At 36.9% G+C, this 18248-nt stretch overlaps 1 protein-coding gene across 3 annotated transcripts in view; it reads right to left on the bottom strand.

Annotated features, from left to right (window-relative positions):
• Positions 1–1856, bottom strand: part of SLC38A11 (solute carrier family 38 member 11) — a 52920-nt gene extending 51064 nt beyond the window's left edge. Inside the window, exons 1-2 of one of the 3 annotated variants that reach the window (XM_059168953.1) lie at positions 1686–1856; positions 1084–1201 (exon numbers count right to left, since the gene is read on the bottom strand). In XM_059168953.1, the coding sequence (XP_059024936.1) occupies positions 1084–1201; positions 1686–1724 (157 nt within the window). In that variant the 5' untranslated portion in view covers positions 1725–1856. The remainder of the gene's footprint in view (positions 1–1083; positions 1202–1685) is intronic. The other 2 variants (XM_059168952.1, XM_059168951.1) reach the window with 2 other exon arrangements.
• Positions 1857–18248: the final 16392 nt, after the last annotated feature.

Here is an 18248-nt window from a genome sequence, read left to right as displayed (position 1 = left end):
TCTGTGATGACTGTAATTAAAATGTTAAAACTTTACAGGAAAAAGTAGTGTTCTTAATGCATATTGCAGGATTTTGTTTTGTCCTTGCTTTTTCTTAAATTGGATGTTTTCAAATAAAAGAAAGAATAATTAGGGATGCTTGGGTGGCTGAGTTGGTTAAGTGTTTGCCTTCAGCTCAGGTCATGATCTAGGGGGTCCTGGGATGGAGCCCTGCAGCAGGGTCCCTGCTCAGAGTGCAGCCTGCTTCTCCCATTCCCACTGCCCCCACCACTTGTGCACACTCTCTTTCTCTCAAATAAATAAATAAAATCTCAAAAAAAGGAAAAATCAGCACTGAAAAAATAATTGCCTTAATTACTATAATGCACCACACCTTATTTTGTCAGAATTTTCCTCTTGGTTCAAACTGGGAAAATATGAGCTGCTCATTTCTTTCATGCTCATTGTCTACCATGAATAATCTATTGATTATTTGCTCCTTTGTTTAAAAAAATATATGCATTTTCATTTAACCAATATCTACTTACTGATTAAATGATACTTAAAATTAATAGATCATTATAAGTTTGTACTTTAAAATTAAAACTGTATAGATAGGTAAGGAAATACTGTTTTGTATTTAATTTTTCACAAGATTGTTGTTTTCACATTAAACTTATGTACCTTCAATACTTCCAAATATCTGGAGATTTACACTCTAGAAGGTCACAGAAAGGTGGTTTAAGTAATGGTAGATATTTCAGGAAAAGGGAAAAAGTATATTAGGTAGTATTATCAATTGACCATATAGCCCATAAAAATAAATTTGGCATATCCCATATGCAGTTCCTTAATCTACCACATACGAAGGATGCTCTCCAAATGAGGAAAAAGTCTGAATCATAGACCCATCTTCAGCATAAAAGACGTTGGTATGATTCACATAGTTACATTGGAAAAAAGGGAAGGTTTTTATGGGAAAAATTACCAATTTTATTAAGATTTTTTTCCTTAAAAATAATCAATGCTAGTAACATGGTAAGCATTTTAAATTTCATCTTTTCACTTAAAATTCAAAACAAAACAAAACAAAACAACACTTACCTATTATACCAGATCCTATAATCGAGTTGACAACGTTAAAAACAGCTGTGAACTGGTGATAAGTTTTCCCTTTGTGCTTCTGTTCAGAAACGAGGGTTTCTCTGTCATCTAGATTGCTCTATTTTAATATATAAGATGGCAATTAAATATTCACTAGGTCAAAAACTTAGAAAAGTGTCAGACACATATGCAACGCAGGACACCCCCACGACGTTAGTAGTAATAATTAGTAATGTCAGTAACTATAAGAACATAATGACTAAGAGTAACAGGTAGTTCAACAGAGCCTCGTAGACAAACTCCGTTCTAAAATGTCCCAATTACAGCTGCGCTAAGTTCAAGGACTGCGGCACGGAATCCCAGAACACAGGATCTGTTAGGGAGTCAATGATGCGATTTTGTGAGATTAAAGGGGTTATATTGAAAAGTGCCTGTCAAGAAAAAAAAAAAAAAAAAAGTCAGATGGAGGCAAAACTTTTTCTCCTGGAGAACTTTCCGCGGTGCTAAACCAAGACCCCCGGGAAGTCCGCGGCTCTCTATTGCAGGCTGAGTGAAACTGGAAAGGACCTGGCTTCAGAAGCTGCCCCACGTCGCGGTTTTACCTGCGGCGGGATGACGGGCCCCTGTGCCTGGTAGCCCATGGCCGCTACAGAGTCCTCAGCACGTGGAAGGCTTGAGGGCCTCGGGAGCCTCGTCAAGCCTGCCCAGCCTCCTCGGCGACCTCCCCCAGCTGGAGTTCGCGCGCACGCGCGCACGCGACGGGAGACGGGAGCGAGCCGTCCCGCCGTCGCCGCTGGCCCCACCTCCTCGGCTCCCCCGGCGCGCGCGGGCTGCAGCCCGGAGCTCCCTCGGCGCCCGGGGCGCTTTCCTCCGGGAGCTTGCCCGGCCAATGCACCTTCCTTCTGCGAGGGCATGCTGCAGGATGTTTCTGATGCGGGCGGCCCTCTTTCCCTGCACCCTCCTTTCCCACCCTACCTCCGGTTGGGAAGTCCAGTGTGTTCCGCCCCACGCCGCCTTGTCCAGATTGGGAAAAGAGTTACGGTGCCTTCATTTGAGTCCATTCCACAGTGAGCAGCTTTTTGGCTGGAGACTGACGTCCAGGTAAGACCGCAGTAGTACCTCTGCTCCAGTGGAGCATCGTCTCTTACTCAATACCACCTCCTCCTGCTCCCTCCACATCGTCTGCATCACAGATGCTAGACGAACATGTAGGGCTTTTATTTTAAATGTAAAACAACCAACCAAACAAAAACTTTCCTAGAGTTTTAGCGAAGTCGATTACTAAGCACGCTTCGGTTAAATGTTTCATGATGACTTTTCAGAAAAGGAGACTTAGAGTGGAAAAGGAGATGGATCGCTAATGGATTCAGATAGTGAATCTTTTTTTTTTTTTTTTTTTTTTACATTTATTTATTTGACAGAGAGAAATCACAAGTAGACAGAGAGGCTGCCAGAGAGAGAGAGAGAGGGAAGCAAGCTCCCTGCTGAGCAGAGAGCCCGATGCGGGACTCGATCCCAAGACCCTGAGATCATGGCCTGAGCCGAAGGCAGCGGCCTGAGCCACCCAGGCACCCCCAGAGAGTGAATCTTAAAAGCAGGTAGGAGGGAAGTGTAAGGGGCATGGGAAAAGGAAAACACTTAGAGTATCTGAGGTAGAAAGAATCTTCAGTGATCACCTGTACACCCTTATATGACAGATGAGAAAACTGGCCCGGGGAATATTCAATCACACAGACAATACATAGAGAAAGGTTTCAAGGACAGTAAGAGTGGTAATATAATACCCTACTTACCAAATACTTATTAAAGAAGTTCTTTTATTTTAAATTATGAAACATTTAAAAAAACATGAAAGAAGCTAAAGAGAATTATAAAATAAGCTCTATATCAAATTAACAAATGTTAACATTAAAAGAGAGATTTTATTTATTTCAGAAAGAGAGAGAACATGGGGGGTACAGGTAGAAGCAGACTCCCTGCTGAGCACAGAGCTCTCTTCCTGGCTCCATCTTGACCCTGGGATCATGACCTGAGCCCAACGCAGTCGATTAACCATCTGAGTCACACAGGTGCCCCACAGATGTTAACATTTTAAAACAGATTTATTTATTTATCTATCTATCTATTTATTTATTTATTTATGAAAGAGAGAGAGCTTGAGCAAGGGGAGAGAGAGGGAGAGAATCCCCAAGAGACTCCATGTTGAGCAGAGAACGCTTCCCGGGGTTGGATCCCAGGACCCTAAACTAATATCATGACCTGATCTGAAATCAAGAGTCATAGCTCAACAGACTGAGCCACACAGACACCCCAACAAATGTTAACATTTTGTCATATTTTCTTCTACTGAAAAAATAAACATTTAATGTTCCAATGGAAACCCCTTTGTCCATCCCCATTCTTTTCTCTTCATCCCTGAAGTCATCTAATTTATGAAGTTGGTTTATATCTTTTCTATCCATGCTTTATATTTTAACTCATTCGATTGTAGCCATAAATAATATATGTACATGTTATTTTTGTACATATTGTACATGTTATTTTTCCCACTAGCATTAGTGTTTGCTTACCCAATATGTAGTTTTCAAGATGTATTATATAGATATAAGCAGGTTATTCATTTTATCTCTCACAGTTCAGTTAGCCATCCTCCTACTGAAGGAAGGTTGTTAAGGTTCTAATTTTACACTCTGCTGGAGCATATTAAGTGACAGATTCTCTAGCAGTAGAATTGTTAGGGAATAAGTCATGCATATTTAAACTTCACAAAATATTCCCAAATTGCTCTTCAAATTGGTAGTACCAATAACACTTCCACCAGCAGTGATGGAATTCCTGGTTTTTTACATTGTCTACAACACCAGAACTTCCTTTTTTTAAGTTTTGTTATTCTAATGGGTTTTTAAATGGTATATATTTATTGTATAAATTTGTATTGTCCCAATCTATAGTGTGGTTGAGAATCTTTTTATACTATTTCATGAATATAATTAAATATTTAGGTTATCTTCTTTGTGAATTTCATTTTATGTCTTTTGCCCTTTTGATTTTGGTTGTTAGTCTTTTTCTTATTGATTTATGAGAGTTACTTATATATTTGAGGTGCCAATTTTATGTCTGTTATATATTTTGCACATATATTCTCCCAACTTCTTTCTTTTAAAACTATTTGTGTCATTTTTTATTATGCAAAATATATACTTTTGATAATCAAAATTAATAATCTTTTTATTTTTTTAAAGATTTTATTTATTTATTTGACAGAGAGAGATCACAAGTAGGCAGAGAGGCAGGCAGAAAGAGAGAAAAGCGGGCTCTCTGCTCAGCAGAGAGCCCGATTCAGGACTTGATCCCAGGACCCTGAGATCATGACCTGAGCTGAAGGCAGCGGCTAAACCCACTGAGCCACCCAGGTGCCCCAAAATTAGTAATCTTAATCCTAATACAAATGCATTAAGAGAAAGAAAATTCCAGCATTATTTTACTAAAAAATATAGATTCAAAAATTCCAAATAAAATACTAGCAAATTAACTCCAATAGTGTATGAAAAGTTAACAATATCATGAAAAGTTGGGTATAACTCAAGTATGAAAGGGTGGCTTAACTAAAAAATATCTATAAGTGTAACTTTCCACATTAACGGATTATGAGAAAAAACCATATAATTATTTTACTAGAAACAGAAAAAAGTTTGATAATGTTGAATTCACAATTGAAAAATTCCTCTTTGTAAATTAGAAATAGAAGACAACTTTCTTAAACTAATAAGTTATAGCAGATATTTTCATTAATGAGGAAATTTGAGGAGCACATTCATTTAATTAAGAAATGAAACAAAAATACCCATTATCATGACTTTTATTTAACATGATGTCGGAGTCTGTAGCCTTAAGCAATAAGATAAGAAAAAGAAATTAAAAAAAAAAGAGACATGAGGATTGGAAAGGTAGAAGTAAAACCATCATTTTCAGATAATAAGATTATTTTTGTAAAAAGATCAGAATAAAATATTAGAAGGGAAAATATTAAAAGTAATAAGAGACTTTAGGGAGTTGCCTAGATACAAGAGTTACCTGCAAATATATTAATTTTTCTGCAGCAACAACAAACAACTAGATATTATAACAAAAATAAACTAACTTTTAATATTGTCAGAGAAAATGAAATATTCAGGAAGAAATTCAACCAAAGATATGCAGATATGCACAGTCTGTTTAGAAAGAATTACAATAATCAAGAGAAATTAAATAAGGTCTAAATAAATGGAAAGAAATAGCAAATTCATGGATAAGTAGGATAAATAAAGATATCGATTCTGTCCATGTTGACTTATTATGTACAGCGTTTCACTATATTGACCACAAATATCCCTGACTGTAAATTTGTAAAATTTGTAAACTTTTACTTTTTTAATTACTTTTTTTAAAGATTGTGTTTGTTTTTGAGGTCAAGATCCAGAGAGAGAGCATGAATGGGGGGGAGCAGAGGGAGAAGCAGACTCCCTGCCCATCAGGAAGCCCAGTGCTGGACTCAACCCCAGGACCCTGGAATCATGACCCAAGCTGAAGGCAAATGCCTAACTGACTGAGCTACCTAGGTGCCCTCCTTTTCTGACTATGAAAAACGTTTGTTTTTTTAAAAAGTGTAAAATAAAGTAAAAAGGAGAAAGAATTTTAAATGACTGTATTTTTACTTTCAATTATCTTTAAGACTTTTTTCAATGTATTATATGTGTTTGTGTATGTATGTGCATTTTTTTCTTTTTGTGAATATGGTCTCTATGGTAGCTTAAAATATATCTACAAATTCTCTCACACCCCTTCCTTTAGGAAGTAGAGGTTCTTTCCCCTTCCCTGAATGAAGGCTGGACTCAGTGACTTTCTTGTAATAAACTGGGTATGATGGAAGTTATATGTATAACCTCTGATTCTAAGGCGCAGAAGTCCTTGTGGTTTCTGTCTTGTTCTTTCTTAGATCATTCACTCTGGTAGAAGCCAGCTGCAATGTCCTGAGTGCATTTAAGGTCCTCATAGCAAGAAACTGAAGCCTCCAGCCAGTGCCATGTGAGTGAGATGTAGTGAAAGGGAATCCTTTGGCTCCAGTCAAGCCTTTGGATGACTGCAGCCCCAACCAGCATTCCTACTGCAACCTGAACTCTTTATATATATATATAAAAAATATATATATATATATATATATATATATATTTTTTTTTTTGCTGTTTAAGTCTTTATTTATTCTTTAAAAATTGAATGTTTTATTTTTATTATGAACAGTTTTGGGTTACAGCAAAATTGAGTGGAAGGTACAGAGATTTCCCTTATACTACTTGACCCCACATAGGCATAGCCTCTCCCATTAACATCCCCCACCAAAGAAGTTCATTTGTTAGAATTGATGAACCTAAACTAGCACATCGTTATCACCTGTACTCCACAGTTTACATTAGTGTTGCTGTTGATGTTACACATTCTGTGGATTTGGACAAATGTATAATGACATGTGTGTACCATTACTGTATCATACAGAGTTGTTCAGCTGCTCTAAAAATTCTCAGTGCTCTGCTGTTTTATCCCTGTCCCCCTGCCCCCTAATCCCTGGAACAGCTGATATTTTTACTGTCTTATAGTTTTGTCTTTTCCAGAATATATATATATATATATATATATATATATATGGATTGGAAAGGTAGTAAAACCATTATTTTCAGATATATATATTTCATTTATCATTATTTTTAATTCATTTTTCATTTATTCATATATTTTCAGATATATATATTTCATATATGTATTTCACATATATATATATAAAATACACACACACACACACACACATATGCTTTGGTGGTATAGTGGTGACCAGATTCACCTTCTAAATGTCATATAGGTGGAATCATACAATATGTAGCCTTTTTAGATCAGCTGCTTGTACTTGGTAATATGCTTTTTTGTTCATGTCTTTTTATGGCTTAATGGCTCATTTCTTTTTAGTGTTAAATAATATTTCACAGTCTGTATGTACCACAGTTCATCCATTTGCCTGCTGAAGGACATCTTCGTTGCTACCAAGTTCTGGAAGTTATGAATAATGCTGCTATAAACGTCTGTATGTAGGTATTTTTTTAGACAAAGATTTCTAGCTCTTTTGGGTAAATCCAAGGAGTGGGATTGCTGGGTCCTATGTAAGAGTATGTTTACTTTTGTAAGAAACCATCAGACTGTCTCCCAAAGTGGCTGTATCATTTGCATTGCATGGTAAAATTAATGAATGAGATTTCCTGTTGTTTCATATCCCTTGCCTGAATTTGACGTTGTTAAAGTTCTGTATTTTGGCCATTCTAATAGATGTATACTGGTATTTTATTATTGTTTTAATTTGCATTTCCCTGATGACATATAATGTGGGGCATCTTTTCATACACTTATGGGCCACCTGTGTACATTCTTTGGTGAGGTGTCTATTAAGGTCTTTGTAATTGGGTTGATTTTCATTGTTGAGTTTTAAGAGTTTTTGTATATTTTCAATAGCAGTTCTTTATCAGTTATAGTTTTTGCAAATATATTCTCCCAACCAGTGGGTTTTCTTTTCATTCTCCTGACATTTTTTTTTTCCCCAGAGCAGATGTTTGTAATTTTAATAAAGTCCCATTTATCAAGTGTTCCTTTATGGATTGTGCCTTTTGTGTTGTATTTAAAAGTTGTTGCCAAACCCAGAATCATCTAGATTTTAGATGCTATCTTCTAAGATTTTTATGGTTTTGCATTTTACATTTACATTTATGATCCATTTTAAATTAATTTTTTAAGGGTGTTAAGTTTTGTGTTAGGTTTCTTTTTTTTACAAGTACATGTCCTATTGTTCTAGTACCATTTGTTGAAAAGACTCCATTGTATTGTCTTTGGTGTCAAAGACAAGTTGACTATATTATGTAGGGTTATTTCTGGGTTCTCTTGTGTCTTCCACTGATCTGTTTATCTTGTCTTTCACCATTTCCTCACTGTATTTATTACTGTAACTTTATAGTGAATTTTGAAGTCAGTTAGTATCAATCCTAAGTATTTATACCTAAGTATTTAATTTCTTGGGTGCTAATGTATTGTGCTTTTGGATTTCAGGTTACATTTGTTCTTTGCTAGTTTATAGGAAAATGACTAGCTTTGCTTATGAAACTTGCAACCTGAAATCTTGCTATAATCATTTATTAGTTCCAGGAATTTTTTTATTCCCAATTCTTTCCAATTTTCTGCATGGATGATCACATCATCTGTGAACAAAGACAGTTTCATTTTGTCCTTCCCAATCTGTACACCTTTTATTTCCTTTTACTGTTTTGCTGGCGTTACTTAGGACTTCTAGTATGATGCTAAAAAGCAATGATGAAAAGGGATATCTTTGCCTTGTTACTGATTTTAGTGGGTAAGCTTGAGTTTCTCACTTTTAAGCATGATGTTTGCTGAAGGTTTGTTGTACATACTCTTTATCAAGTTAAGGAACTTATCCCATTCCTGTGTTCTGAGAACTTTTATCATGATAAGTGTTAGATTTTGTCAACTGTGTTTGCTGCATCTATTTTTATCATCATGTGATTTTTTTTTTCTTCTTTACTCTGTTGACGTGATCGATTACATTAACTGATTTCTGAATTTTGAACTAGACTGTTATACCTGGGATAAACTCCACTTGATTGTGGTGTGTAATTCCTTTTGTACACTACTGGATTCAATTTAATTGAATTTGAATAATACTTAATTGAACAAATTGAATTGCTTCATTATTTTGTTGAGGATTTTTGAATATATGTTTCTGAGAGATATTGGTTTGTAGTTTTCTTTTCTAGTAATGTCTTTGTTTAGTTTGGTGTTAGGTCAATACTGACTTCATAGAATGACTTAGGAAGTATTTCCTCTGATTCTGTATTTTGATGGATATATCCATCTCTGTTATACCTAAAAATCTCCAGCTATGGTAGTACAGTATATTTATCTGTTTTTTCCTTGGAGTTCTATCTTTGTCTCACATGTTTTAATGTTCCATTATTAGGCACATACATGTTGAGGATTATTATGATTTCTTGTAGAAGAGACCCTTTTATCATTATTCAATACTCTTCTATCCCTGAGGACTCTCCTTGTTCTGAAGTCTGCTCTGTCTGAAATTAACATAGCTGTTCTTTCTTTTTCTTTTCTTTTCTTTCTTTTTTTTTTTTTTTAAGATTTTATTTATTTACTTGAGAGAGGGAGATTGAGAGAGAGCATGAGAAAGGAGAGGGTCAGAGGGAGAAGCAGACTCCCGGCTGCACTGGGAGCGTGATGTGGGACTAGATCCAAAGAGTTCAGGATTATGACCTGAGCCGAAGACAGTTGCTTAACCAACTGAGCTACCCAGGTGCCCCTCTTTCTTTCTTTTGATTAGTGTTAGCATAGTATATTTTCATTCATTCACTTTTGTTTCCTATATACAAAGTATAATTGAGTCTTGTTTTTTGATCCACTCTGGCAATCTCTGTCTCTTCACTGACTTTCAAGGTGATTAGCGATAGAGATGGATTAATATCTATCACATTTCTTTACTGTTTTCTGTTTGTTGCTCCTGTTCTTTGTTCCTATTTTTGTTTCCCACACTTTTTCTGTGTTTTATGGTTTTATGTGCGTGTTCTGCATGATTCCATTTTCTCTCCTTTCTTAACAGGTCAGTTGTACTTTTTTTTTTTACTTTTTTAAGTGCTTGCCATAGAGTTTACAAAGTACTTTTAAACCTAATCCAAGTCCACTTTCAAAAACATTATACTGCTATAGAAGTAGTGCAAATACCTTATAATAATATAAATATCCCAATTCCTCTCTCCCATCATTTATATCATTTGTCATTCATTCATTTGTATATAAGCATACATTTGTATATTACAGATATAAGCATATTTGATTGAATACATTGTTGCTCTTATTTGAACAAACTTTTATGTGTTACATCAGTTAAGTATAAGAGAAATAAGTTTTTATTTTGCCTTCACTTACTTCTCCAATGTTGTTTTCTTGTTTATATGGATCCAAGTTTCTGACGTATCATTTTCTTCCCTCTAAATAACCCATTTTAATATTTCTTGCAAGGCAGGTCTACTGGTAAGAAATTCCCTCAATTTTGTATTTCTCTGTCACTTTTGGAGGGTAGCTTTGCAGGGTACAGAATTCTAGGTTGGTAAATTGTTTTCTGTCTATACTTTAAAGATTTCATTCTACTTTCTTCTTGCTTGTGTAATTTCTGAGGAGAGGTTGGGTATAGTTCTTATCTTTGTTCCTCGATAGGCCAGGTATTTTTCTCCTTGGCTTTTTTTTTTTTTTTAAAGGCTTTATATATATATTTGTCAGAGAGAGAGGAGCTAGAGCAAGCACAGGCAGACAGAGTGGCAGGCAGAGGCAGAGGGAGAAGCAGGCTCCCTGCCAAGCAAGGAGCCTGATGTGGGACTCGATCCCAGGACGCTGGGATCATGACCTGAGCCGAAGGCAGCCGCTTAACCAATTGAGCCACCCAGGCGTCCCTTTCTTTTAAAGAACTTTTTCTCTATCTTTGAAATTCTATAGTTTGAAAATAATATTCCTAATTTTTTTTTCTTTTATCCTGCTTGCTGTTCTCTGAGCTTGCTGGATCTGTGGTTTGATGTTTGATATTAATTTGGGGGTGGAAATTCTCAGTCGTTCTTGTTTCAATATTTCTTCTGTTCCTCTTTTTCTTCTCTTCCTGTTATTGCTAATATACGTATATTACACTTTTTATAGTTGTCCTATAGTTCTTGGATATTCTGTCCTGGGTGTTTTGTTTTTGTTTTTGTTTTCTGTTTTTTTTCTGTCTGCTTTTCAATTTTGGATATTTCTATTTTGATATTCTTAAGCTCAGAGATTATGTCCTAAGCCACATCTGGTTCACTAATAAGTCCATAAAAGAAATTCTTCATTTCCATCATAATGTCTTTTATCTCTAGCATTTCATTTTGGTTCTTTCTTAGGATTTCATTTCTCTGCTTACATTGCCCATTGGTTCTTGCATGCTTTCTACTTTGTCCACTGGAACTGTTAGCATCTTAATTATAGTTGTTTTAAATTCCTTGTCTGAGAATTCCAACCTCCCTTCTGTAGCAGAGTCTGATTGTGATGCTAGCTAGCTCTGTCTCTTCAGACTGTGGTTTTTTGCCTTTTGGTATGTCTTGTAATTTTATCTTAATAGCTGGATGTGATTTAGTGGATAAAAAATACTGCTATACATAGGCCTTTAGAAATGTGGTGACGAAGAGGGTGGAGCGGAAGCATTCTATAATTCAATGAGTAAGTTTCTGTCTTTTAGAGTCTGTACCTCTAGATGGTAAACTCCACATGTGCTTCTCAGTACTCCCTTCCCTCTTAGATGGGATACGATGGCTAGAGGAGGTTGGCATTATTTGTTTTCTTTCCCTAGGTCAGTTAGGCTCGGATAAAACCACAGCAGTCTACCCTCTGGTCGGATAGCTTTTCCTGAGGGCAGACCTTGTTAAGAGGAACAGAATGCTTTGGAGTATTTAAAGATGATTCCTTTCCTCTCCTCTTATAGTAAATTAGAGGAGATTTTTCTCTAGTATTTATCATAAAAACCTGGAGGTTTTCTGGAGGGAAAACTCACAAAAGTGTAGGGACCTCTGAAAACTGTGTCCTCCTGGACTAACCTCTCAAGCATGTAATGCTAAGCCTCCAGCAATTCGTCCATTATAGTTCAGGTTGCCCTCCTTGGCACTGGGTTCCTGTGAGGGTTAGAGATTCTCTGTATTTGTCTGTTGGTCTAATTTTGGAGGCTGTGTTTTGCCCTGTGACCTTACTTCTCTTAAGGACCTAAAAAGAGTTGTTGATTTTTCAGTTTTGTCAGTCTTATCCTTGTTTTTAAGATGGAGTGGCATATTCCAGCTTTTTATATGCTGGGCCAGAAACTGGAAGTTCTTTATACATATTTTAATGATATTTCTTTTTTTTTTTTTTTAAAGATTTTATTTATTTATCAGAGAGAGAGGGGGAGAGAGCGAGCACAGACAGACAGAATGGCAGGCAGAGGCAGAGGGAGAAGCAGGCTCCCCGCTGAGCAAGGAGCCCGATGTGGGACTTGACTAGGATCATGACTTGAGCCGAAGGCAGCCACTTAACCAACTGAGCCACCCAGGCGTCCCTTTAATGATATTTCTTAAAGAACTTTTTTTCTAATTTCAAAATTATTATGTCTTTAAATATAATTTCAAAAGTACTATATTCTCAGTGAGAAAACAGGAAGGTAGAACACAGAATTACTGGAAATCCTCCATTTAAAGATAAACATAGTTAATATTTTTGGAACCCTACAGTTTACTCAGATTATACAATATTTGTTGTAAGCATGTTCACATGCACATAAACAGCTTTATGGAGTCCATCTTGGTCTCAGATATAAGGCCATGGGATCCAGACTTTCAGGAATGTAGAGAGCTGTACTTAGAGCTTTTTATCAGATTGTATAATTATATAATAGTATACTATGCTCATTTAAGATTATTACTTTATTATTTGGTTACAGTCCAGACTAGGTGACCTCCAAGAGCATCTAGCTCTCCTAGAAATGATCAGAGAGGGCTCTATCATGGCAGAAGCCTGAATTTATGAGTTTATTCTGATGGCTAACCTCTTTTCTCTCATTGTTAAGGCTCAAGTTTGGGTGAGACTAGAAATAACAACTTTCAGTCCATATCTCTGGGAAAATTCCTTTTTCCTTAACCTTGGAAAGGAGTTTGAAAGAGGAGCAAATTTGTTTTTTGTAAAAATGTATGTGTGACATTCTCCACAATATTAGATTATTGGTTTGGTTACTGTAATAATTAGAGCCTTAATATGCAGAGTCTCAAACAAGAGAGACCTTTCTTTCTCTCTTAACTTTCCAGGAATGGGGTTCTTCAGTCTTTAGAGGTCTTGAAGGACTGCTCAGATACTTTCAGCTAAGTAATCAAGATGTATTCTCTCTTTTTATGGGTTAATCATCTTACAAAATCATTCCTATAACTATCTTTTATGATCTCTATATTGCTCATCTTCAAGAAATATTCTTGTGGTTCCATGTTATTATTACAATGTTAGGTATTTTTGATGTTTTCTAACTGTAATTATTAGGATTAGTTAAAGTCATACTGTCATTTCTGGATGGGAGTCTGGGGGAGGAGATGCTGAGGAATGAGTTAAAAGTAGTGTGAGTATAAGCCTTGGTTTCCCCAAGACAGTGCTGTTTTAGGCTTCTTTTTCCAGTGTAATTATGAATAGCATCTTTTTCATTCTTAATAGTGTCCCAGTTTGGAAGGCAGGGTACAACATCATACTAAAATGCACCTGGGGGAATAATAAAGACACATAATATCTGCATAGCACTTCTCAATTTGTTGGACAGAAGACCTGGCCCTATAGCTCAGGGGTTAGAGCACTGGTCTTGTTGGACAGAAGACCCAAAAACACAATTTTTTAAAAAGATTTTATTTATTTATTTAACTGAGAGAGAGAGAGCACAAGTAGGCAGAGAGGCAGGCAGAGAGAGAGAGAGCACAAGTAGGCAGAGAGGCAGGCAGAGAGAGAGAGAGAGAAGCAGGCACCCTGCTGAGCAGCAAACCTGATGTGGGGCTTGATCCCAGGACTCTGGGATCATGACCTGAGCCAAAGGCAGAGGCTTAACCCACTGAGCCACCCAGGTGCGCCCCAAAACACAAATTTTTGTTTATTCTTTGGCTAGTATAGCAGATGTGGAGTTCAGGTTCTGCAAGCAGAAGAACTTGGGTTTGAACCAAAACTCAAAGGATCTTGGTAAATTGTTTAACTTTTTTAGCCTTAATTTCTTTATTAGTACAAAGTGAAGAAGAAAAACAGTACTCCTTTCATAGCAATAGTTGTGGGGATCAAGTGAGATAAGCTATTTTTATTGGTTCCCTACTGCTGCTATAACAAAGTACGGTAAACCGGGTGACTTAAACATAAATTTATTCTTTTTTTTTTTTTTTTTAAGATTTTATTTATTTATTTGTCAGAGAGAGAGTGAGCGAGAGCGAGCATAGGCAAACAGAGTGGAAGGCAGAGTCAGAGGGAGAAGCAGGCTCCTGCGGAGCAAAGAGCCCGATGTGGGACTCGATCCCAGGACGCTGGGATCATGACCTGAGCCGAAGGCAGCCGCTTAACCAATTGAGCCACCCAGGCGTCCCTTTCTTTTAAAGAACTTTTTCTCTATCTTTGAAATTCTATAGTTTGAAAATAATATTCCTAATTTTTTTTTCTTTTATCCTGCTTGCTGTTCTCTGAGCTTGCTGGATCTGTGGTTTGATGTTTGATATTAATTTGGGGGTGGAAATTCTCAGTCGTTCTTGTTTCAATATTTCTTCTGTTCCTCTTTTTCTTCTCTTCCTGTTATTGCTAATATACGTATATTACACTTTTTATAGTTGTCCTATAGTTCTTGGATATTCTGTCCTGGGTGTTTTGTTTTTGTTTTTGTTTTCTGTTTTTTTTCTGTCTGCTTTTCAATTTTGGATATTTCTATTTTGATATTCTTAAGCTCAGAGATTATGTCCTAAGCCACATCTGGTTCACTAATAAGTCCATAAAAGAAATTCTTCATTTCCATCATAATGTCTTTTATCTCTAGCATTTCATTTTGGTTCTTTCTTAGGATTTCATTTCTCTGCTTACATTGCCCATTGGTTCTTGCATGCTTTCTACTTTGTCCACTGGAACTGTTAGCATCTTAATTATAGTTGTTTTAAATTCCTTGTCTGAGAATTCCAACCTCCCTTCTGTAGCAGAGTCTGATTGTGATGCTAGCTAGCTCTGTCTCTTCAGACTGTGGTTTTTTGCCTTTTGGTATGTCTTGTAATTTTATCTTAATAGCTGGATGTGATTTAGTGGATAAAAAATACTGCTATACATAGGCCTTTAGAAATGTGGTGACGAAGAGGGTGGAGCGGAAGCATTCTATAATTCAATGAGTAAGTTTCTGTCTTTTAGAGTCTGTACCTCTAGATGGTAAACTCCACATGTGCTTCTCAGTACTCCCTTCCCTCTTAGATGGGATACGATGGCTAGAGGAGGTTGGCATTATTTGTTTTCTTTCCCTAGGTCAGTTAGGCTCGGATAAAACCACAGCAGTCTACCCTCTGGTCGGATAGCTTTTCCTGAGGGCAGACCTTGTTAAGAGGAACAGAATGCTTTGGAGTATTTAAAGATGATTCCTTTCCTCTCCTCTTATAGTAAATTAGAGGAGATTTTTCTCTAGTATTTATCATAAAAACCTGGAGGTTTTCTGGAGGGAAAACTCACAAAAGTGTAGGGACCTCTGAAAACTGTGTCCTCCTGGACTAACCTCTCAAGCATGTAATGCTAAGCCTCCAGCAATTCGTCCATTATAGTTCAGGTTGCCCTCCTTGGCACTGGGTTCCTGTGAGGGTTAGAGATTCTCTGTATTTGTCTGTTGGTCTAATTTTGGAGGCTGTGTTTTGCCCTGTGACCTTACTTCTCTTAAGGACCTAAAAAGAGTTGTTGATTTTTCAGTTTTGTCAGTCTTATCCTTGTTTTTAAGATGGAGTGGCATATTCCAGCTTTTTATATGCTGGGCCAGAAACTGGAAGTTCTTTATACATATTTTAATGATATTTCTTTTTTTTTTTTTTAAAGATTTTATTTATTTATCAGAGAGAGAGGGGGAGAGAGCGAGCACAGACAGACAGAATGGCAGGCAGAGGCAGAGGGAGAAGCAGGCTCCCCGCTGAGCAAGGAGCCCGATGTGGGACTTGACTAGGATCATGACTTGAGCCGAAGGCAGCCACTTAACCAACTGAGCCACCCAGGCGTCCCTTTAATGATATTTCTTAAAGAACTTTTTTTCTAATTTCAAAATTATTATGTCTTTAAATATAATTTCAAAAGTACTATATTCTCAGTGAGAAAACAGGAAGGTAGAACACAGAATTACTGGAAATCCTCCATTTAAAGATAAACATAGTTAATATTTTTGGAACCCTACAGTTTACTCAGATTATACAATATTTGTTGTAAGCATGTTCACATGCACATAAACAGCTTTATGGAGTCCATCTTGGTCTCAGATATAAGGCCATGGGATCCAGACTTTCAGGAATGTAGAGAGCTGTACTTAGAGCTTTTTATCAGATTGTATAATTATATAATAGTATACTATGCTCATTTAAGATTATTACTTTATTATTTGGTTACAGTCCAGACTAGGTGACCTCCAAGAGCATCTAGCTCTCCTAGAAATGATCAGAGAGGGCTCTATCATGGCAGAAGCCTGAATTTATGAGTTTATTCTGATGGCTAACCTCTTTTCTCTCATTGTTAAGGCTCAAGTTTGGGTGAGACTAGAAATAACAACTTTCAGTCCATATCTCTGGGAAAATTCCTTTTTCCTTAACCTTGGAAAGGAGTTTGAAAGAGGAGCAAATTTGTTTTTTGTAAAAATGTATGTGTGACATTCTCCACAATATTAGATTATTGGTTTGGTTACTGTAATAATTAGAGCCTTAATATGCAGAGTCTCAAACAAGAGAGACCTTTCTTTCTCTCTTAACTTTCCAGGAATGGGGTTCTTCAGTCTTTAGAGGTCTTGAAGGACTGCTCAGATACTTTCAGCTAAGTAATCAAGATGTATTCTCTCTTTTTATGGGTTAATCATCTTACAAAATCATTCCTATAACTATCTTTTATGATCTCTATATTGCTCATCTTCAAGAAATATTCTTGTGGTTCCATGTTATTATTACAATGTTAGGTATTTTTGATGTTTTCTAACTGTAATTATTAGGATTAGTTAAAGTCATACTGTCATTTCTGGATGGGAGTCTGGGGGAGGAGATGCTGAGGAATGAGTTAAAAGTAGTGTGAGTATAAGCCTTGGTTTCCCCAAGACAGTGCTGTTTTAGGCTTCTTTTTCCAGTGTAATTATGAATAGCATCTTTTTCATTCTTAATAGTGTCCCAGTTTGGAAGGCAGGGTACAACATCATACTAAAATGCACCTGGGGGAATAATAAAGACACATAATATCTGCATAGCACTTCTCAATTTGTTGGACAGAAGACCTGGCCCTATAGCTCAGGGGTTAGAGCACTGGTCTTGTTGGACAGAAGACCCAAAAACACAATTTTTTAAAAAGATTTTATTTATTTATTTAACTGAGAGAGAGAGAGCACAAGTAGGCAGAGAGGCAGGCAGAGAGAGAGAGAGCACAAGTAGGCAGAGAGGCAGGCAGAGAGAGAGAGAGAGAAGCAGGCACCCTGCTGAGCAGCAAACCTGATGTGGGGCTTGATCCCAGGACTCTGGGATCATGACCTGAGCCAAAGGCAGAGGCTTAACCCACTGAGCCACCCAGGTGCGCCCCAAAACACAAATTTTTGTTTATTCTTTGGCTAGTATAGCAGATGTGGAGTTCAGGTTCTGCAAGCAGAAGAACTTGGGTTTGAACCAAAACTCAAAGGATCTTGGTAAATTGTTTAACTTTTTTAGCCTTAATTTCTTTATTAGTACAAAGTGAAGAAGAAAAACAGTACTCCTTTCATAGCAATAGTTGTGGGGATCAAGTGAGATAAGCTATTTTTATTGGTTCCCTACTGCTGCTATAACAAAGTACGGTAAACCGGGTGACTTAAACATAAATTTATTCTTTTTTTTTTTTTTTTTAAGATTTTATTTATTTATTTGTCAGAGAGAGAGTGAGCGAGAGCGAGCATAGGCAAACAGAGTGGAAGGCAGAGTCAGAGGGAGAAGCAGGCTCCTGCGGAGCAAAGAGCCCGATGTGGGACTCGATCCCAGGACGCTGGGATCATGACCTGAGCCGAAGGCAGCCGCTTAACCAATTGAGCCACCCAGGCATCCCAACATAAATTTATTCTTGAAGTTCTGTAAGCTAGCGGTCTGAAATCAAGGTATTAACACGACCACGATTCCTTTGAAAACTATAGGAAGAATCCTTTCTTGCCTCTTCCTAATTCCAGGTAGTTTGCCAACAATCTTTAATATGCCTTGGCTTGTAAATGTATCACTCCAATTTTTCGTCTTCACATGCGTTCTCTCTCTGTGTCCCTTTGCATACTCTTCCCTCTGTGCATGTCTGTGTCTTTATCCAAGTTCCCATTT

The sequence above is a fragment of the Mustela lutreola genome, chromosome 3, assembly GCF_030435805.1.
Source record: "Mustela lutreola isolate mMusLut2 chromosome 3, mMusLut2.pri, whole genome shotgun sequence".
NCBI lineage: Eukaryota > Metazoa > Chordata > Mammalia > Carnivora > Mustelidae > Mustela > Mustela lutreola.
Note: the sequence above shows the minus strand (reverse complement) of the source record. Positions and strands in the feature narration are given on the sequence as shown.